This window comes from Neopsephotus bourkii, unplaced genomic scaffold, assembly GCF_033783945.1.
Source record: "Neopsephotus bourkii isolate Nb327-2 ecotype Australia unplaced genomic scaffold, CSIRO-AGI_Nbou_v1 NB_414, whole genome shotgun sequence".
Taxonomy (NCBI): domain Eukaryota; kingdom Metazoa; phylum Chordata; class Aves; order Psittaciformes; family Psittacidae; genus Neopsephotus; species Neopsephotus bourkii.
Window position 1 is genome coordinate 213,621 of NW_026900918.1, and position 23,724 is coordinate 237,344.

The following is a 23,724-nucleotide window of genomic DNA, read 5'->3' on the forward strand; positions in this document are numbered from 1 at the left end:
TTAATTATTGATATTTAGCCAACTGACTGTTTTTCTTATCTCAAACATTGCTTCATTTTGTCAAGTTTGTGGGTAAAAGGCATATGAAAAAAAAAATCTCTGAGAGACTTTGTAGGTTTATATCCCTCTTCTTCAGTTCCTCAGGAAAAAAAAGGGGGGGGGGGAGGGGAGGAATGTGTCTCTTTCTTTAGCTACTAGTATCTTTTCAACCTCATATCCTTTATTTATGATTAATGTTTAACGATTAATGTTATGAAGATTTTTTTGTCATTACACAGACTGCCGTCCCTCAGGGCCTGAGATGAAAAGAAGATAATATTTCATACATTACTTTGAAAAGCACTTCTGCCTTTTGTTGCTCTCTGAACTACTACCAACGCACAGAAAGTGAGCAAGTGAAAAAATGCCCGAGACAACGTAACAGAGCTGGGCTGCCTCTTATAAAAGACATTTCTGAAAAGAAGGTTCCTGGACAATTTCTTTTGAAACAAAATCTTCAGCCCACTGAAGCCTGTACCTCCCTTTCATAATTTGTAACATCAGCATTTATTATATTTTTTCTTCGAAGCAGAATTTTTTTCTCTCATGACACTACCTATGGCTTTCTATTACCTCTGGATTTTATATGGCAATTTTGTCCACTCTGCACACAACAGCTATCAGCTTAAATAATTTATCTTCTCACTTACAAGGTTATTTTTAGTTTTGCAGTGGAAATACCAGCCTTAGAAATAAAGCTTATCATAAATACAGGTTGTTTAATCACTTTCTTTCATGTCTTGTTGATAAGTCATACTCAGATCTAGAAAAAGCCTACATTTAGAGGGAGTACGGTTACTGTTTAAACATCTTAATCACTCCTTCTGTAATTACAAAACCTCATCATATGCCTGAAATCCTAATCCTCTACTATCATTTTCACACCAAAAAGACCTAATCATTCTTACAGTGCTAAGCCAACATTCAGAATAGTGCAAAGAAATTAAAAATGGACAAAAATAGTGCTATCAGAAGCAAAATTAAACCTTTTTACTGACAAAATGCAGCATTTCATCCTACACAGCAAGTGTAGGCTTTTGGTTATATTCAGCTCCTACCTAATGTTTAGGGATTTCTTCCTAAGATCACTCCATCTGAGGTTCATGTTATCCAGGCGTCTCTGTAGCAGGGCTGCATCCTCAGAGCCTTCCAGGGACCTCAGAATTTTCTGCCCATTTTCATCCAGATTGTGAAAGATGTCAGTATGAGCATCAATTTCCGCCTGTAGTTCCTGTGGAAGCAATAGAAAACAATACAAGTGAGCTCTTCCAAACCCATAGAAACTATCACTTCTCAAAAAAGTGGAAAAATCCTCAGTGCAACGTTGAATTAGCACAGATTTTGATTAGTGCTTTTATGTACTGTGTATGGTATATGTTTCCCTTTCACATGAAGGCCATTTGCACTGAATAACAATCTTTTCTCCATACAGCGTATACTGGCCAAAATTTAGAAAGTTGGAAGTCTAGCCTAACAGGCAACAAAGCAAGGGCAAGATATGTTTACTGTGATGACGAAGGAAGAAAACCCCCAGCCAAACAAATAGAAACCCCTCAGGATCTCAGGTATATCTGACCTTCACATGATACGTCTTCCTATGCAACATTTTCAGTTTGAGCTGGGGACTGCAACACCGGTCCTGCTGCATGGCAATTCCAAGAAATCCACGCGTCTGGAGCAGCTGAGCTTTGAAATGCCAAGTTCACTTACATTCTGTTGACAGAATGCATTTTGCAGCACAGGCCTCAGCAGTCAGTAGCAATAAACAGCCACTTTGTGCTGTATCAAAACACTGGTCAGGACCATGGCTGTAGGAGGGCCTGAGAATAGCAAGGACCTAGAATATGCAACTAGAAGCTCATGTTGCACAGCCAACTTTTCTTATCACTTTGTTACTGCAGGCCAGTTCTACATTTCAAATTCATTTTTCCCCCTCATTTTTAGCACAGCTGTTTCTGCCAAAAGAACATTCTTTAGAGAGCTGCCTGGTACCAGCATTCCTGCTTGCCCACACACTCAATACAGCCTTTGTACGTTGGTTGCCCTTATCCAAGATGTTTGCAGGCTGCAGATCCACAAAGTCAGATTCATTCGCAAAAAATAGTGGTTGAACCAAGCTCTTTAAAAAGTATTAAAAAAAATAAAAATAATAATTTTAACATGTACACACATGAACACGCATGTACTCTGTAAGTAGCCACATAGACACAAAAGTACTTCTACTTTCAAACAAAAAAGTACACAAAGACACAAAGAAAATGACCTAGTAAATAAAGCTCTGCATTTTTTCGTGGGATGCTTGGGCACTAAGATCTCTGATAGCGTTTTCTTGCTGCCTGAAAATGCAAGTACTAGGGATGAAGTGTGAAAGAAGAAATGACCTATGGCATTTAAGAGCAAAACCCAGCTAACTGAATATCACAGATAATTCCCAGTGGAAACTTTTTGTAATTTTCTTTGGAAGAATGACTTCGTAGGAGGGGAGCACACAACTTCCCTACTTGGTGTGTTCCTAATTGAATTGGTTTTGATATTTTAAGTGCAGGGTTTGCTACACCGAATCATGAGTAGATTGTCTTTGGTCACCTATTCCTGTTCCAGCTGTCATTTGCAAATAATGAATACCTATTTCCTTCACAGCAATAACTAGCATTGTATTTAGAGCAATTCTGAGGAGGAACATCTTTGGTACAGTACAGGAGTTCTTATCCAACTATTTTACTTTACCTATGGTCATCCCAAAGGTCAAAAGTAGTTAGGAATGTTTGGAATACTGCAGAATGTAACTGTATTATACATACTGTATTTATTTATTGATGTTAAGCAATTCTGTTTTTAAAAAACCCATTTTTAAGGTATATACTAATGTATAACATTCCAGGTATGAATGTCGTACTTAATTTGAAGCCTGAATGTTGCTAGCTTCAGGTTCCATCTGCCATATTTCATTTTTGTTTGCTTGACTGAAAAATACTGTATTACCAAATTTCTTTCTTTTCATGTACGCATTTGGAGATTTTATCTAAGCTAGGTTAAGTATCACAAATTTGATATAAACAGACAAAACAATATGTAAGAAAGCATAAAGTTTGTGGTAAAAAAGTTAACTTTTAATGTCTGTATAGGTCTAATATTTCCCCATTTAAAAGCTGATAAATCTGTTGCTGAATGAAAGAATTATAATATGGACTACCTGTTGCACAAAATTCTTAGGTTTCAGGGTGGCAATGGAACCAGCTGCCTTTTCCTCAGCAAGAACATGAGCTGTGAAACATGTACATTGAATAACTATTCACAGTAGGAAGCTGTCAAATCTATCCCCTCTTAGTGTTTTATCACACATACACTCATAGCATTTCATAACAAAATTAAAAAAAAATGTATTCCCCTATTTTTCTGGGTTTTAGAATAAGCATTTCATAATCTATACATTTCATGCTTTTCTCCTGACACACACATATTTCCAAAAATAAAATCAGGCCATATCTTTTTTATTTCAGAATACTATATGGTATCGCAATAAATCTGGACAGTTAGTAAAATTGGCAACAAATACAAAAAGTGAAGTACTCTTATCAAAAGCTTACTATCAAAAGCCTGGTCTTCCTTCTTCCAAATTACCTGTGTATACTGTACTTCGAATGCTCTTAAATTTAGTTTATTACAGCTATGCAGGAAGCGTGTGCTGATAAAGAAGCATGAGAACAGAAATATTTGCTCCACTTTGGTTGGTGTATTTCAGATCCTTTCCCCCCTCCTAAGAGAAGCAGAGCGCATATAGGAAAAAGACCTATATAATTTATTTGTTTTCTGAAATAATTTCCATGTTTCAAAAATAAAGTGAAAGATTAATATGAACTTGACAAGAATAAAACAGGAAAATGTATTTCATCTCAGAAACTACTAAGTTATTTGAGGAAGTATGCTGTCATTACATATCATACCAAGAAACACATAATGTAGACTAAATGTAGACTGCTTATTGCATTTTCATCTTTTCCAGTGTGTCCAAACACATGGTGGAACTGTAGAGGATGAAAACTCAAGCATGGTATAATTCTACGGAGTTACAGTTGGACCTAAGTTGACTCTGTATGCTGCATTTTTGCTGTAGTGGTTATTACTGAGGGTGGGTGGAAACAGATTGCTTTAAAAAGAGCAGATAGTAAAATGAAAACCATCTTTCTGATCACAAGTTACTGCTTAGAGTGAACTTCGCTGCTTAGAAAGAGCCATAACTCCATCAAGTGCAGATTTGCCTAAGAATATCAGAGTGAAATCCTAATTTCTTAAGATGAACTATAAAGTTAGATGATAAAAGGTACTGTGATATTTGTTTGTAGAAATCTTGCTGAATAGCTATTACAGGTTTCTACACGTTAAAAATATGTTTATATTATTATAATATATAGAACTAAGAATGATAAAGACATGAAATAAACTCATTGTGAAAACAATCTTCTTGGAAAAAATAGGCAAGGAAATTGCTCTGGCTGTTTCACTTTTGTCCAGAGCCCTTGAAACATCTGCGCATGATTTCAGGAAGAAGTACACTAAGGCTATAAGGCTATAAGACAGCACACCTAACATGGCCACAAAGCTAGTGGTTGGATATATTTCTCATTTGACTCAGTTCTTCCCCTAGGAACTGCTGCTAACACTGTCCATAGAAGCACACATCCTCAGTGTCCTAATCCTCTTGGTAGGTGAAAGAAATTTACCTATGGCACCACATTTTATTTTATATGGAGCCCTGTAAAACATAGCAGAGCCATCACTGCGAAACCTCGTGCACTGAAAGTCCTGTCAGCCTTCACATAGCAGAGGTAGTCCCATAAGAATACAATATGTCTTGAGATACTTTATCAGAAATAATCATATCCCACATGAAATACATAGGCATGACATATAAAGGACATGCCACATGGCAAAATCTGTCGTTATTTTGGCAGTACGCAGGAGAAGGATTTGTAGGCTGGAAGTAAAATGAAATCCTAGAAAGAAGGAACTAGCTACAGGTATTGGGCTATACGTGAGCCAGACTACGGCATGGAAATCAATCCAGCATAGATGACAAAACTAATTATGTAATAATTTAGAGAAATTACAGAACTTAAATCCTCCTCTACAGACTCAGTTCCATCCTTGGAACTGTGCCTTTCATTTCCAGTGAAGCATTTTACGTTTTCTACATACTTTACAATGTTACTAAGGAAATAAATGACATTAATTGAGGTTTGGGGCCTTACAAAATGAAAGACAGCACCATCTAATAAAGGAAATCAACTCAGAGGAAAAAAAATGAACTTTACAGTAATTAAAAAAAATAAAGTCAGTCTGAATAATTACATACATGTACTCAAAACATCAGCAACCTGGGTCGGAGCAATCCCAGGCACAGCTACAGGCTGGGCAGAGAAGAGATTCAGAGCAGCCCTGTGGAGAAGGACTTGGGGGTGCTGGTCGATGAGAAAATGAACATGAGTCGGCAGTGTGTGCTTGCAGCCCAGAAAGCCAACTGTATCCTGGGCTGCATCAAAAGGAGCGTGACCAGCAGGTCGAAGGAGGTGATCCTGCCCCTTTATTCTGCTCTCGTGAGACCTCACTTGGAGCATTGTGTACAGTTCTGGTGTCCTCAACATAAAAAGGACATGGAACTGTTGGAACAAGTCCAGAGGAGAGCCACGAGAATGATCAGGGGACTGGAGCACCTCTCATATGAAGAAAGGCTGAGAAAGTTGAGGCTGTTCAGCCTGGAGAAGGCTGCGTGGAGACCTCATAGCAGCCTTCCAGTACCTGAAGGGGGCCTATAGGGATGCTGGGGATGGACTCTTCATTAGCGATTGTAGTGATAGGACAAGGGGTAATGTGTTCAAACTTAAACAGGGGAAGTTTAGATTGGATATAAGGAGGAAATTCTTTCCTGTTAGGGTGGTGAGGAACTGGAATAGGTTGCCCAGGGAGGTTGTGAATGCTCCATCCCTGGCAGTGCTCAAGTCCAGGTTGGACGAGGCCTTGGGTGATATAGTTTAGAGCGAGGTGTCCCTGCCCATGGCAGGGGGTTGGAACTTGATGATCTTAAGGTTCTTTCCAACCCTAACTATTCTATGATTCTATGATTCTATACATAGCTCAGAAGTACTAGACCATACAATAATTTTTCTGTAATGCTAATACTGAAATATCTAGGAAAGCTATTACTCAAAACAAGACAAAGATCATATACCTCTATAATCCTTCTCCATCTCTGTAGTTAGGTGAAATAAGCATCCCCTTCATATTTATATTAACAGAGCATATTATATTCCACCTAGATAATTTCTGGGAGAAAAAGCAAACAAACAAACAAACAAAACCCCCAAACCCAGATTAACAATTTAATTATCTTAAATTAGCAGCATATATTCTTAAACCTCTTCTACTTTACAAAAAGTATGAATGATGTAATGTCCCATTTTTTCCATTTTGTTTCCTACCTTCCTTTTTTCTTCCTTACCTTTTAGCTTTCCTCTTGCTTTCTTTAATTCCTCACTTCCTTTCTCTTCCTCCTCTTTCTCTTTTCCTTCCACTTTTCTTTCCTTTTGCTCTTTTCTTTCCTCTACCAATTTTCCCCTTCCTCTTTCTTTTCCAATCTTACTTTTCCATTCTGGTTTCACCCCGTCCTTTCCCTTTCTGTTTTTTCCTTTCTTACTTTTTTATCCACCCCCCCCCTTTTTTTTTTTACTTCTTCTTCCTCTTTTTCTTTTTCTATTTTCTTCCGTTTCCATTCCTGACTTCTCATATTCCCCCTTCCCCCCTTTTCCCTCCCTTCTCCTTCCTTTCTTTCATTCCTTTATTTAAAATACAACCTTTGCTGATTAAAAATCTTACTTTTATGTTCTGTTGTGGTGTTCTCAAAACTTTGAGAATGTGGGTTTCTTGCCATTTTTATTTTGCATTCTCATTGGGTTAAACATCATTTCAGGTGCCTGGAGAACACAGAACTTGCAAACTTGTTGGAAAAAAAAGAAAAAATAAAATTTTTGTTCTAAGAATGCTACTGAACATCTATACAGAATACATGTATGCTCTATGGACTTCAAAGGAATAGAGAGGCTTTTAGGGCTTGGAAAACTCCAAATTTTTACCAACAGCTGTTTAGCTGGTATAACCAAAAAAGGTTACCCTTTCAAAGCATTTTTTTATAATCTCCTTATGGCTTCCACAGATACATGAAATTGAGTCACTGTCTGAATTTTGCAACTCTGACCAGCACAACTTAGGAACAGATTTCAAATTAATCATCCTACTTGCCTTTATTTAAATACATCTAAACTACTGCACATTTCTGATTCTGCCTAAAGCATTAAATTCTGAGGGTTTAGAAAATTTGTGACATGTTTTCCAATGTCCCCATAGATTCCAGCGGCCTTTGAAGGCACAAAGATCCATATGCAGATGGCACAACTTTGGGGATCACAGCTTTTTCTTCCATCTGTTAGACAGAGGAATGGTTCTGTGGGTGTTAAAAGTTCTGGAGATGTTGAATTAATGGTTACAGCACAGCAGGTCAAATTTATTTTAAGCATGGGTATCACATTCAGTGCAAGGTGCACTTGATTTGTGTCTGCTGTTTCTAGCCGTAGAAGGCCACTTTGCACTATTCTTTATGGCATTCTGTTCTTGTGAGCTAGTCATTATCTTCAAAGTATTTGAACAGAAAGAAATTTTTTTTTTTTTTTTTAAGCAGTAAGATCATTTGTTCTAGACTGAAAATACTGTGATTTAAGTTAATGATGGAACAAAACACTGAAGTATTTCTGGTTTGCAATATACTACGAGATCAGCTGGAGTTCTATCTTTTAAATGTTGTAGTTCTAAGAACTGGTTGTCATGTTTTGTTATTTGTTTGGTTTTGTAGATCAAAACACAATTCAACTAAAGTTTTGGGACCTATTCTGTTTCCAAAATATCTATCAGGAAGCATCTAACACTGATGAGAGTAATATTTTGTTATATAGATCACCTCAGCTAACACAACCAAGCTCTTTCTTTCACAATGAATAAAGTGGGAAAGAAACTCTCAGCCCCTCCATCAAGCTTTTATATCATTTGCTCTCCCAGTCCATAAGCAAAACTTTTATTGAGTCTTAGAATGAGAGCATTTACTGAGCAATTTACATAATAATAAAAACTTCTCAAATGAGATTTAAAATGTAATTAAAGTGCAGACTAATTGAGTTAAATGCATTGTTGTGAAATGGCTATACATCACCATGCCATGAAGCTGCCTATTCAGCTAGCCTATGGCACGACCCCAATTCCATTCTGGTATGATTACATCTCTGAGTTTCATGCTAATGACTTGATTAAAAAGAAAGATAAAAAGGTCATTTCTTTTGGGAAGATAAGCTTATGAATATCATTAAGGCATTTCTAGAATGCCAGCACATTTTCCCAGATAATAAAAGAATAAGAGTTAGTCCTCTAAAAGAGAATCAAATGTTGATAAGTGGAAGCTAAAAGCAAAACATGTGCTCAATGATGATGTGTGCAGATCATCATTCACAAGACTGGCTTTTCAGACATAGCAGAAAGCCTTACACTTCTCACCTGTTCATATGGAAGTAATAAATCAAATGTTTATGAGACATCTAGCAATTAGTTTGTGTTCAATTATAATTAAACATAAGTTATTAGATAATTCCATGGAGTTTGTGGAATCTTATGGATTTCTTGGTGTTCTTCTGAAAGATGGAGAAAACCCCTTAATGACTACTTTCATTTTTATGTAATTAAGATACAAATAAATGGATAAAATAAAGAAACCAAAGCTTTCTACATTTATAGAGACAGCTTCACTTAGGATTTGATCCATTCAAATACTTACTAATAGATTACAGAAGTATATTCTGGTAATAGTAACTTTAATGGAAATGGTTATTTTTCCTGTTTGCTTATTTGCCTTATCATTATATCTAAGATGGGAACCCTAATTAAGGAGAAACATCATGTGCAACTATATCACTGCATTCAGCTGTAGGACCACCAACACAACAAGGATGTGGACCTGCTGGAGCACAAGGGCCACAAAGCTGATCAGAGAGCTGGAGTACTTCTACTACGAAGACAGGCTGAGAGACAAATAAAGCATATGTATTAAAGTGAGAGGTGCCAGTGTTCTGTATGTCAGAAACTAAGCCTCCTGTACCAAGAAACCTGTGAATGGGCTTAGATCTCTGCCTTTTGAAACTTTTTATTTGAGGGCTGGATAAGTAGGAGGGAAATAGCATAAACGTGCATGTGGTCATACACATAACTTTCTGACAGCAAAACCATTAGTCTGATTACAAACTAGCATAGTTTTCTAGATTTTAGAAAGTAGTCTGCTCCTAAAAAATACGCAGGTCCTGAACTCTGTCCTTCAATGTATGTCTCATAACCCTATTATACCTGTACATTCTGTCAGCACACTCACCCTGTCACTCTTTGCTGCAGTCTTTCCAAAGCAAAATAATTACACTGCTACTTTCTGCATGTCTAATTTTTCCTTCTCCCGTTTTTCCAGAGATGAAACAGTAGCAGCATAAAGGCAGCACCATCATCTACATGAACATTTATTTCCACTCAGTTACTCAGGCAAGGTCTGAAAGTCATGCTGGATAATTTGGACAGCATCTAATGCCACTGACATCCTAGCACTTCAAATTAATACCAATTTGCTGAGATGCTCAGGGTCTTGCTCAGTTATGTTTTGAGCATCTCCAAGGATGGAGATTCCACAGCAGAGCCTTTTCCTGTGTTTGACCATAGAGAAAGAAAAAAAATAATAATAAAAATCCTTATATCATTAGAAATTCCCATGTTCCAACTTGCCCCTACTGCCATCCTGTGACTGTCTAAGAAGAGTCTGGACCTGCTGGCTACATCCTTGCTAACAGGGCCCAGGATACAGCTGGCCTTTTTTTTCCCCTACTCATTCCCCCTGCAAGGGCACACTGCCAGCTCATCTTCCATCTTATTGTTGACAAAGACCTACATATTATCATACCATTTTCCACAAAGCTGTTTTAGAGCCAGTTGGCCCCAGCCTGCCCTGCTGCATGGTTTGATGCTCCCTAACTTGATGTTCTTCTGGGTAATGTTTCACTCTCACAGACTGTCAGTAGGCTTGGGACCTTAAAGAGTCCAAAAGGCACACCTTGCCAGTGAAAACTGAGATAAGAGAGGCATTTATTACCTTAGACATTTGCACGCCCTTAGTCATCACATCTCCCACACCACTGAACAGCAGGCCCACATTTTCTTTAGCCTTCCTTTTGCTGCTAGTGCACTTACCAAAGTGTCTCTCATTGCTGTTCACATCCCTCTGTGAAGGCCCTGCTGACCTCCAGCATGTTTGTCAACCCTAGCTGGGACACAGGCAGCTCACTTCCTGCTGCAAACTCTTACAACCACAGCATACCTCCCACAGGTAAGGGCATTGCTGTCTTCTGCCACAGGAGAAACACCAGGCACCCCAAAATGCCTAGAGATTTGGTTGGTGGTACTTCCCTGAGGACTTCTTTCTGAGTCAAAGCTTCTAATGGAAAGTTGCTTCAGCTGGTGTTGCTGCCCTGCCCTCTCGCACATTAACACCATCACCATGGAACCCCGCGCAAACCTTCTGGCCTCTTTGCACCCTTGCTGCAACAATTGGCATGCAAAATGCTCATGACTTCCATAGTAAAAAGGCATTTTTCAGAATACATGTTGAAGTAATCTTATTAACGTATATTTATGTTTTCTACAATATGCGTGGCAATTAATGATTTTATGAAATAAATTGAAATATAGCATATTTTAATGACATATTGTAGAATATATCACTGTAGAAAACTCTAAATTTTAACACTCATTGAATCCAAAACCTTGTACATATATATATATATATATATAAGTGAATGAGGGATTACTTAAATTTAGAAGGTGAGAAGATAAAGATAACAAAGTTATCCGGGTTACTCTGTAATATGAGAGTGCTCAATCTTCCACTTTTGTGCCAAAGAGAGCAGTTTGATCACAGAAACAAAACCAGGACTTATATTTTATGTCTGGAAACAATATTATTATTTTTTCCTATATTCCTCTTTGAAGTATCTCTACTGCTTTCATCAGAGAATTAAAAAGATCTGTGTTTGGTTTTTAGTCCCAGAAGACTATGCACAAAAGTAAGAGACATATGATATGTTTCATATCTTTGAAAAAAAACACCTATATTGCAAAAAAAAAGGATCCCATAATGATTATATGCTAACATCTGCATATGAAGTCCTGATAATAGGAATTCCAGGCTAGAGGTGAGAGAAGAGGCAGAGAGAGAGAGACTAAGTAAAAAATTTATATCCCAGAATTAGTTGTTGAAGTTTCTGGATATTGTCTTGACCCAATGGAATGAGCGTAAGAACTTACACAGATTTAAAAGATGAAATTAGGCAAACTATGGCTGAAACAGGGTAAGTGTAATATCCCTAATGGCACTGGTAGCAATAATCACTGTTATGCTATTCAGTGTAATGCCACTTATCCCTATTATCTTCTGTCTAAATAAATTTGACATTTAATCAATTTTGGGTAAAAATACTTCTCATGACATAATGCACTGATAATTCTGACAGAGTAATGTCACTATTAAATAAATACTGACGGAGCAAGGGATAATAGTGCACCTGCATTGTGCACTTATTCAGTGCTAAGTCTCATCAAGATTAAAACTTCCTTTCACGTACCTTGCTTTTATCTCTAATGCCTACTCAGTTAAACTGAAATTCTCCTGATAACACTAGTGTAAGAAAAATTTGGCTGTATACTGAAAAGCTTACTTTCCTCTCTTAAATATGAGAAACCTTGACAACTGGCAACTCAAAAAAAGAGAACAAGCTAACTAATTGCTAAAAATTCTCTAAGACTTTCTGGAAAAGGCAGTTTGCTTTATCTCACTTCCTTTACCAATGTACTTCTTAAAAAAAAAAAAAAAGTCAATCTAAAATTTGTATCTGAGAATTTTTCTGTATTCTTCAAACAGTGTCTACATATTTGACTTGTTAATAGAAAATATTCACAAGTCTCCTTCCACACCAGTGACTTTTCTGAAATAAATACCCTTGCATATACAGAGCTTCATAATCTAACTGTACCAATAAATGAAATACTGATGCTCAGTTTCCCAGCGGAGCTTTGTGTTCCCTTTGCAGTCTTGCTGAAAGATTGCAAACCAAACAGTGACATTCAAAGTTCTGATGCCTGTTACTCTGCAATTGTGTGTGTTTGCTGAGGGCATGCACAAGTGAGGACACAAATGAGCTGCTGCTTAAACAATGTCTCAGGAGGATGCAGACTTATAAGAAATAAAATGAAATCAAATACTCTGTAGGAGGAAATCCTAGAGGCTGATAAGAAAAGGAAATAATGGCAAACCTTTTACATTTCCTCTTTTTTTACATTCATTCACTTGCCAAAGGACATGATTGGCTGCAGAATTTATCCTAGATTAAAGGAAATGAAAAACAAATCAACAAATGACTTTACAATTTACGTATTTTGTATATTAAAAAAAAAAAATGAAGCTGGGGGCAGCAAAGTCTCTTCCATAAGCAAAAATATGAAGAAAAGGAAATAGAGTATCACCATCGTCCTTCAAATATACCCGTACACATACCACAGCAGCCATCTGTCAAAATGATCTTGCTGTCACAGTTAAGTCCAAGAATCCAACACAGTCTACTCAGAACAACACCAAGCTGTATGCAGATAGGATGTAAGCTCTGAATCCCAGACTGTACTGATTTACCAACAATAGCAAGTGATTCCTAAGACCCAAAATTCAGGGATGGAAAAGTAACCACTGCCCTTGATTAGCTTTCTATCAAGCAGTGGTGCTTTAATCTCTGTTTCTGAAATTATCTAACCAGAGGGATTAAGGGCCTAATCAAAGGACATAAGAGCAGGAAGGAAAACGTATGACTCGCTCTGAACAGTCAAACCAAGCTTTTATAGTGAAAACAGAGCTCCTTGAAAGAATTGTGAAACTTGAATCATTTGAACTGGATGCATTAACTTTTCCTTGCTCTTCATGGTAGTGTCTTAGGTTAAGTTTGTGTAACAAACTCCCCCCAAATCAACTATCTAAATGCAGGAGTTGAATGCAGGTTTGCTGATGATATCAAAATGGAAGATGCTTCTTGACTCTTGTGGGATAGGAGGCTTCACAGAGAGATCTAGATAGACTGGAACATTGGGCAACGTCTAATGATAAAATTTAACATTGCCTGATGCTAGATTTTGCACCTAGGATGGAATAATGTTGGGCACAAGTATAGACTGAGAAAGACAATTGGATTAGTTGGTTTACAACCAAGTCAACCGCCAATGATCCAGGCTGGAGAGAAAAAGGCCCTTCTAGGACATCATATATTGAATCTAGATTTCATATATAAAGGCAAACTACAAGAGTTTGCTCCAGTGATGACAGCTATACTTTAGTCATCTGGAATTTGGTAACCTTTCCAACAGACTTCATGCAAAATACTCAGAAAAAATATATGGCAGGAGAGGAAATTGGTCTGCAACACTTGTCATCAAACCAGCTGACCTTTACTCCAATATTCCTTTCTTTCTATTCTTTCTAATATGTATGCATGCAGACAGAAACATACAGATTGCCTGTGTATGTATATGAATACACCCCTTCATACTTCCACTGTAAAAATTATAAATAATATTAGAGCATTCCAAAACAAGCATCATAAAATACTTTGAAATCAAAATGTTTCTAAAAAGGAAACAAACATAATGAGTAACTCAGGATGTAAGGCAGTTGGGTACTAGTATACTTCTCAGTTTGAGAGAATCACTTTGAGCACATAATGAAGGTAGTTTAAATTGTTACAATTGTAGAGTAGATTTATGAACTTTGCACTAGTCATAAGCATTCTGTTTTTTGCTTAAAAAAATATGGTGGAGATACAAGCCTATATCCTACTAATGAATGAGATGAAAATACCTTTTTCTCATCATAACTGTATGCTCAGTACGACTGGTTTCTGTTTTTCTCTGCTTTAACTATCAAAACCACACAAAATGTCGTCTTCAGCAGGGCAGGAAGACTACCTCCTTGTAAGCAGCTATATTCAACAAAAATGTGCTGAAACAGGTACAGTATAAAGATTTTAGAAAAATATTTGCTACATACTTTACAAATTTTTATTTTTCGAAATCAATTAGGCATGAACACTGACATGAGAAACTTAAACATAATGTACAGCAGTATAAACCTGTGTTTTAAGCCAGTGTCCAAGAGCTTATCTAAGACACCTGTGCTGATGTAAGTGATCTAAATGACAAAGAAAACAGCATGTTTATGAATGTCAGAGAAGTTACTGAGGTAAGCAAGAGTAGTATACATATCAAAAGGCAGGAAAATAAAAAGTATTCTGAAATTATATCTGCAGCGATGAAAAAGAAGAAGAAAAAGGGTAGTTTAGAGCTCAAAAAATAAAGAAATAAAATGCAAAACTGAAAAATCCAAACAATATAATCCACAGCTCAGCATAACAGTGAAACTGTACAAGAGAGAAGGAGACAGAGAGAAAAACAAAATGCAAAGTAGATGAAGCTTGTGATGCCACATGACAGCATAAACCCACCAGAATGATTCTGTTTTGTAAGCAAACAGTCATCACCTTTACAGAAAGAGAATTTATTTACTGCTTGGTAAGACCCTGACTGGTATTTTTTTCCTGATATTTAACTTTTATTTTTTTATGGTATAACCAATTAGCTCCTATTGACCTCTTATTTCACTGTAAACATTTTTCCTTCCGTCTTCTTGCTTCACCCTTCAAACTTCAGTGGACAGCTATTACACTTTGGACCTTTCTATTCAAAGTGGCAAAGATTGAATGATGTATGAAGCCTACAAGCCAGTTTTAATCAAAGACCAATACCAGTTCCTGTCTTCAGAAAGAGGATGCTCACTGTGTTCTTTTTAATTACCAATTCTGAACCTGTCAAATAACCAAGTTTGCCTTGCCAAGCTTTGATCTTTTAAATGCCTACCACTATTAATCCTATTTTCCTGTACAAAATCACTCATACTAGTTTGCTGTTATTTGGCTCAATTCTAAGTCATCAGCAGTTACATACATACATGTAATATAGAGATTACTTTTTCTTTCTATTAGTATCTCTTTGGGGATGGAACTGAAAAAAGAATGAGGAAAACATAAAATTAATTCAATATATTCAGGATAGGTCAAGAGAGACAGAAGTTATAAGAAACTGCAGTTGTTATTAGTCTTTGAGGTTTTTCATTTATGGAGAAGAGGAACTGCACTCAAGATAAGAAAGACTAAATGCATCTAAACCAACAAAAAAGCAGTAAGTGATGTGTGAATTCAAAGATCATTATACCACAGAGTAGTAGAGGTTGCAGATAATAAATGGAGGTCAGCACTAAGGATAAGGTCATGACTAAGGATATAAAGAAATTATTGCTTATAAGACACTTCATCTTTGTAGCTCTCTGGCCCTGCAGCTTTATGTGCTCTCCCTCAAAGAATTAAATCTGTCAGTGTATGTATGTATGTGGACATATATAAAACTTCTATGGAACAGTGATGAGAAACTGCAAATGTACTGATGACAAAAGAGGTGGCACGTTGGACTGCAAACTGCACAGCACACGTGGACTCTTAAACTTAAAAGTAAAATAAAAGCAACCAACTGCCTTTTTAAAATTCCTGACATGTACTGGCTTCAGCAACAATTTTAATCTTAGATCTGCCTTTGGACTTCTCCTTCCCTGCAGTATTTGGGAACTTGTTGGATATGCAAGATTCATTTTAAACAAAAAATGTTTAAAAGACCATTTAGCGTTGATGCTGATCTCTAGCAATCTGTCCTGAAGATCATTTGCAATATTTATTTACTTATACAAAACAGAAAAATCCATATAGTTTTGTATACCATAGCTGACAGGATAGAAAAAATAGTAACAAGAAAATTAACTTTCAGCAAATACAGTTTTTAAAATATATGTGTGTGGAAAGAAATTTACGAAAGCCATGTATAGCTGGGAGAAGAAACCTTTCTATCTTAGAACTGGCCAGTATGGCATGTTTCTGCAGGACATAACAGAGTTTCAACTTTGTTCACTTGTCTTCTTAATTTGGGTAATGTATATCCCTACATTAATATTTTTGACAATACGAGACTTTTTCAAATATTTTAATTAGTCTCAAATAAAGCTAACTATCCTAGACCAAATCATGAGCATCAAATTCAATTTCTTATAAAATGTTTAAAATTTGGTGGGTTTTTTTTTAACTGGTTTACAAAATATTTCCTTAAATTGAAGTTTCTTTTCACCATCAGCAATAAGTTATAAACTGGCAACTTCAAAATTGCATGTTAGCAGGGAATAGGTACACTGCTAGAAGATTTATCAATAAATTTTACCACATATAGCAGCATAAAATATTTTCTTTGCTTTCCTTCCTCTAGCTAGTTTATAATTTGGCTTATTTAAAAACATGACACACATTGCAAAAGCTGTGTTTGGTATATTTTACTTGATTCTTCCACCTGCAATGTGTCAAAGTACTCTGTCATTTTTCATCCCTCTGACCATTATTCAGATTTATTAGTCACAGAGTAGTTGTCCTCACTTTACTGTATCAAGACTTGACACTGACTATTCTTAATGTTGGCTTGGGCTTTGGCTTTCATCTTTTTTCATCTCTTAGTTTCATTAGACACCTCTTAGATGATTCCTTTTCTTCCAAGACTTCCTTACCAATAAAAAAAATCTAAAATATAAATGATGTTTATGAATATCAAACTATAAATCTTTATTCCTTTAGCCACCTAGGTCAGACAGCAGTAAAATCTTCCTGCACCTGAAAACAATGCCTACTGCCATAACCCCCAACAATTTTAGCCTTGGAACAGGGCTGAGTTTCATCATATTCATCCCCTGACTTTCCCATATCCTTAAACACCTTCAACGCACTTACAGGTGGATGTCATTTAGAAGTCCAGCCTCTCTTACACTTTCTCAAATGGAAACTTCCCCTTTGATACCCTCCTTGAGGTGTTTCAAAGCCTGCACCAGGGCTTTTGCTATCTGGATGCATATACCCTATGGGTGGTTCAGCAAGGCTCCTAATCCATCATAGTGTCCCCAAGACCCTTCTAATGGTAGCACTTTCATTATATCCTGAAGTGTCAGAAAAATCCAGAAGTTTTCCTGTTGCACACTCTCTTTAAGATAACCCAGACAACCAAAAGCTCTCCCATCCCACCCGACAGGGGAAGACAGACATGACACAAGTGTATTTTTCATGGGTCTGCAAAAAACAAAATCTATGCAGTTGGCTTTATGTTCTCACCAAAGTTGTCACTCCCAGAAGAAATTTCTCCTTATGTCACTCACTTCCATGTGAAGTATTATTTCTTTAATAAGCCTCTGATCTTTTTTAAGCCCACAAGGATCAACAGAAAATTTCAAGCTTGAAACTTCCAGAAACTTTGCCAGTCTGAAGAAAACATTGTTCAAAGTTAGTTCATGTGTTAGGGTAGTCTAGCTTATACTCATTTTTCTTCAATGTGTTCTCCATATCCACGGTGAAAACCATCCCTGTAAGTGTGAGAATACTTCTTTTCTTGTCCACAATTTGCAGGGATAAATCGCCTCAGTCTTGACTAAATGTGGAATGTTACCATATATACAGAATGCAGTGCAGTATGCTTGTCTAAGTGCTTTCATCAAAGGCAGGACAGGCAGAAATTTTAAATAAGCTCTGCTTATGTGCTGTGTAGTCACAACGTATATTCACAGTAAGTCTGATGCAGCTAGGAAACATACAGTTTACTATGTACAAGTGTTGTGGTTTAAGCCCAGTTGGTAACTCAGAACCACGCATCAGCTTGCTCACTCCCCCCTCCAGTTTATATACTGGGCATGATGTGCTGTGTTACGGACTACCCCTTTTGTTAGTTTGGGTCAGGTGTCTTTGTTTCTGCTTCCTTCTAGCTTCCCCTCCTCCCTGGCAGAGCAGGAGACTCAGAAAGTCCTTGGTCAGAGTAAACATCACTGAGCAGTAACTAAAAACATCGGTGTTACCAGCATTGTTCCCAGGCTGAAAGTCAAAAACACAGCACTGCACCAGCTACTAAGGAGAAAAATGACTGCTGCTGCTGAACCCAAGCCAATAAGCTATTGAGTTTACGCTCTTCATAGAAACAGAGAACGGTTTGGGCTGGAAGGGACCTTAAAGATCATCTAGTTGTAACCTCCCTGCCATGGGTGGGGACACCTTCCACCAGACCAGCTTGCTCAAAGCCCCTTCCAGTCTGGCCTTGAACACTGCCAGGGACAGAGCATCCACAGCATCTCTGGGCAACCTGTTCCAGTGCCTAACCACACCCACATGCCATGGAGCAGGAAAATCTTAATACACTGGGCTTTTTAAAAGCCATTCTGACTACTTTGTTATATATCTTGGTTCAAATTGATGCTATTTTTAAAATCCAACCTGTAGTATTAATTTTTATGGATTCTGTCTCTCAGAATTTAAAATACTCTTTTTTTTTACCCCCTCAAAAATCACTCAAAAGTGCAATGGTATTTCTGTTAAGAGACTGTAGTATTTATATGACACAAGCAGACTTTACTATGACACAAATTGTGTGTCATCTTCCAAGCCACTATTCCTCCCTGTGGAGCCTTCACCTAAATTAAGATTAACACAATCCAAACGCAATATCTAATATAGTACTTTGAAAATTAATAATGGAATCTTATTTTGCAGTGTCAAGATGTACTGACACTTCAAAGCCAAATTTCCACAAACCATCCCTGCTTTTGATAGTCCTAAGGATAGGTTTCCAAACCTCCACTTCTGTACATGCATTTCTGAAATCGACTTTATTAGACTCCCATTTGTATATACTATTTTTCACAATTCCAAACCTAAACACATATAAACTTGGAATATTTGTTAAAAATATCATTTCATATAGAAATACATAGAAATCTTAAATTTTCATGCAGTTATTTCCATGTATTTAAACCCTACAATGTTGCACTCATCTGCATGCATTTCTTCACATGCAAAAATAACACATTTAAACATGACACTTATTGCAAGTAAATAAGACTATTAAGACTGAAATACTATATAAGACTATATACTATATAATAATGAAATACCAAGAACTTAGCCAAAGAAATTCAAAGCTGGAAATATAAATTGTTTGGTGACATCTATTCACTGTTTTTCAGCCTTTGAAGTTTTCTCTGAAGTGCTAAAATAGTTAGAATCAAAAAAGCTACAGCTTGAAATACTTCAAGGGAGCTGTGCAAAATAATTGCACAGCTAATAGAAGCATAATCATCTCAGCAGGAATTAAATAAGTCAAATACAACTGCTGAGTTGTTTTTCAATATTATTAATTTCAAAGTGTATCTTGCACATGCTGGCATATTTGGGAAAAGTAAGGCAACTTCAGATCATAAAAGTATACGTTTTAAGAGCTTTCTTCTGATGATGCAGCACACAATAAGAAACCTTTGAAACAAGCTTAATCCAAACATTTAAAGTACATCTAAAAAACAAATCTAAACCCCATATATTCCATACTTCAACTAATTGCATTTAAAAGTGTGTTACAAGTGTGAATATAGAACAAACACATAGAAAGAATTAAGCCATCAGCTACACAAACTCTGCAATGTTTTTCCTTCCCTTATTTTTTGCTATTAAAACAAAATAGAAAAAAGTGAATAATAAACTTAATATTTAATAATTATATCATTATTTTGTGCAAAAGAAAGTTCAAGAAAGACAAGAAACTACTGGAGAGGGTCCAGAGGAGGGCTATGAAGATGATCGGGGGACTGAAGCATCTCTCATATGAGGAAAGGCTGGGAGAGTTATGCCTGTTTAGCCTGGGAAAGAAAGAACTAAGAGGAGATCTTAGTGATGCATACAAATATCTTAAGAGCAGATGTCAAAAAAATGAGGCCAGGCTCTTTTCAGTGCTGCATATCTACAGTGTAAGGGGCAACAGGAACAAACTGAAACACAGGAAGTTCCATCTGAATATGAGGAAAATCGTTGACCTGATGGCGACAGAGCACTGGAACAGGCTGCCCAGAATGGTTGTGGAGTCTCCTTCTCTGGAGATATTCAGAACTCACCCGTGCAGCCTGCTGTAGGTGAAAATCAATGATATCCAGGGGTCCCTTTCAAACCCAACCATTCTGTGATTCTGTGAAGACAGTATTGTAGAGCAGCTTTGCATAAAAAAAACAACAAAAAGTGGAAGGGCAACAAAGAGCAAAAATAGAGCTTAGATACCACCCATACCAAAACCTGGGAAAAAAAAAGAAACAAAACCAAACCCCCCACACAATGATCAACAATACACTGTGATATCAATTTACTGTCTTTACATTACGAAATCTCTAAATGATTGGGTTAAAAGGTGCCACGTAACCACAATTTTTTTAAATCTGAGAGCAATAACTATATTAGCACTCCAGACATCAGCATCCATCAGCATCTGGGATGGATGGCAGACAAGGTATTTCTTTAAGTGTTCTTAGAACATCTCTGAAATACCAGGTCTTATGCAGCCTGACCAGGCTTGAATACATATGTGTGTGTCCCAGTTTTGGTTGAGATAGAGCTCTTTTTCTTCGTATTAGCTTGTACAGTGCTGAGTTTTGCTTTAGTCTGAGAATAATGTTGATAACACGCTGATGTTTTCAGTTGTTGCTAAGTAGCGTTTACACTAAGTCAAGGACTTTTCAGCTTCTCATGCCCTGCCAGCAAGAAGGCTGGCTGTGGGAAGCCATGAGAGAGCAGAGATGACCCAAATTAGCCAAAGGGATATTCCACACCACAGCACAGTATATAAATGTGAGAATTACCCAGAAGGGACTAATTGATGTACAGGTTGGGCTGGGTATCAGTCAGCATGTGGTGAGCAATTGTATTGTGCATTTCTTGCTTTTTCTCGAGTTTTGTTTCTCTTTTTGTTATCTCCCTTTTCATTACAATTATTATTACTATTAGTGTCATATTTCACTTTAGTTGTTAAACTGTTCTTATTTGATCCCTTGGGTTTTACCTTTCTCCAATCCTTCTCTCCAGGCACAGTTGTAGGGTGTGTGAGCAAGCAGCTGCATGGTACTTGATTGCCAGCTGGGCTTAAACAATGACACTGTGGCACTAATGTAATCCTCTAATCTGTTTTTACTTGTCATCAACCTGCAACCATTCCATCTTTCTTACTCAATCAAGATGCCAATATATACACACTTATCTGATTAAGAAATGTTACTTGATTAATGGAGACTGTTTTACTTGTCACATTCAAATGAAATAGAAGATGAAATAGCCTGCTTGTCAAAGCAAAGAGAATATTTTCTGATTACAGATTCTTCTACAGCCTGGCTTTCTGATTGGCATTCACCAACTCAGACTTCCAGAAAAGCCTTTATAAAAATTTCTGAGGCTCAGTGAACTTTTGCCAGTTTCAAGACAAGGTTTTTGTGGAGCCCTGCCTAGTTTGATAGCAAATTGCACACAAAGACAAACTCCCTTCTAGGAACTGCAGCTCTGCTAGGACACCCTGTCTGCTACTTCCAAGCCATCTCAGTGTAAGCAGAACAAACTGAATACAAATTAAAGTCACTGGTTTTCTTCTAGAACTGAAAGTTCTGGAAGTTGTGGTTGCTAGTCCTGGTGATGCTCCTGGTGACTCCTAGAGATTTTTGAAAATGAGTAGAAAAACTCATAAAATCTACAGTATGCCTAATTTCAAGCTAATTTAGAACATTTTTCATTCTGGTCTGATTCGTGCTAATACCAAGTTGAAGCTTTTCTTTGTGAATTGGAAATTCTGCTTTTTTTTGCTAAATCTCGAGGCACAGCCATATGAAATGTATCTCCATCCAGGGTTGGCCAGGGTGGGAGCTGGCCGGGTTTTCTTCTTTACCCTGTTCCCCTGTTCCCAGTTCCCCTTTTCTAACCAGTGTATTCTGAGATATGAGAAAGCAAAGAACATAATGAAAATATTTTTTCATAGTGTAAGTTCTATAAAGGCTGTTCATTCTTTAGAAACTTCAAAATCACATTTATATGGAAAGTCATACCTCTAAAATGCTTTACCAAAGTTAATGTCATGATATCCTTGACAAAATTCAGCTTACAGCTGACGCAAAATAAAACCCCTTCCACGAGCTCATTAGATTTCCTTCCAGATTAAACTTGGAAAAAGAGAGATATCTTAACAGAAATGTTTTAGAGCCAGTTTTAGAGTTCTAATAACGTTTTCATTCTAGACAAAGACAGTAGATTGTCATTTACTGAAACTAAAGTCTTATTTATAATCCATCTACTACTGTTTGCTTTCTTCTGCCCGCTGAGACTGGTGTAGTCACAAAAATTTCAAATCAAAGCTAAAGAGCACTAAAACGTAGCTTAGCTGTACCTATCAAGGTGTGATTGGAAAACAGGAGTATAATAGTTTTTAATGGAAGTGCCTTTATTGAGAACACTATATATATTTTGTTAAAATAAGCACCTGACATAAACGACAGACGGCAAAGCATATAGTGTATCACTTACAGATACAACCAAACAAAACTTTTAAAGCACTCAAAAAGTAGGACTGACCCAAGTAGCCTGGTGTCAGTTGAGCAAACACAAATGAACAGAAGCCTTGCAACACAGGTCAGCAGCAAGTGGTGAGACATTTTTAAGTGGCCTTGATTCACATCCATAAATTGAAACTGGCTGGCCCTTTTCCAAATGCCATCAGAGCCACAGAGGCATGTCAATTCCCTGACACTTGGCACCAGCTGTAACAACTGACCAGAACACCGACAGTAGCAGGATCCCATAACTGAGGGCATGCTAAGTCTGTTATTAGGCTGGTGCTGTTTTTTCTAATTAATTAAAGGCATACCTGCAACTCCCCAACAGCTGAATGGTGCTGTGGTATGCAGAAGGAAGATAATGAAACCAGAAGTACTGCAAATAAATAATGAAAGAGTCGTACCTCCCCTGTCTCATGTGACACAGAGGGAATGAACTTGCTTTATGATGGTACCATTTTTAATAATATTTTAACTGTCCTTCATTTAATTTGTTTTTACTACATTCTTAGTGTGAGCACATACGTAAGTATGCATTAATGCATGTGTACGTAGACAGTAAACTCTTTTAAAAGGAAAAAAGGACTTTTTGCCATATTCACGATTTAATTTAGCTCTGTTTCTGGCATTGTGTTTGCCCCTGATACTTACAGTTCATGGAAAACAGGCAGCTTATATAGGCTAGAAATGTTTTATTTTCACCCCCCCAAAAAAGGAGAGCTGGCTTTTGATAGCAAACCTAACTCAAGCTAACATGTGCTCAGAACAATGAAGTGAACACATATTTTCAGTAAAGTCTACGTGGAATACAGATTCAGAAAATATTGAGTCTGAAGGCCATAGCCTTTAGCAAAAAGAATATCTAATACCAAATTAAGAACCTGCAATAACAGCTAAGGTCTAGCAGATCTCTGAACAGAAAACAGATTTCAAAAGGAACCTATTTTTATAAATAAGAAACAAGATTTCTCAGTGGACAAAGGAGCAGGTTCTGGTTG

General features: G+C 37.0%; 1 protein-coding gene across 12 annotated transcripts in view; it reads right to left on the minus strand.

Annotated features, from left to right (window-relative positions):
- Window positions 1–23,724, minus strand: part of DMD (dystrophin) — a 745,980-nt gene that overhangs the window by 192,414 nt on the left and 529,842 nt on the right. For 11 of the 12 annotated variants that reach the window (XM_061349397.1, XM_061349396.1, XM_061349395.1 and 8 more), the window contains one exon: window positions 1,098–1,270. In XM_061349397.1, the coding sequence (XP_061205381.1) occupies window positions 1,098–1,270 (173 nt within the window). Of the gene's footprint in view, window positions 1–1,097; window positions 1,271–1,615; window positions 1,730–23,724 lie in introns of those variants that run through there. The other variant, XM_061349401.1, reaches the window with a different exon arrangement.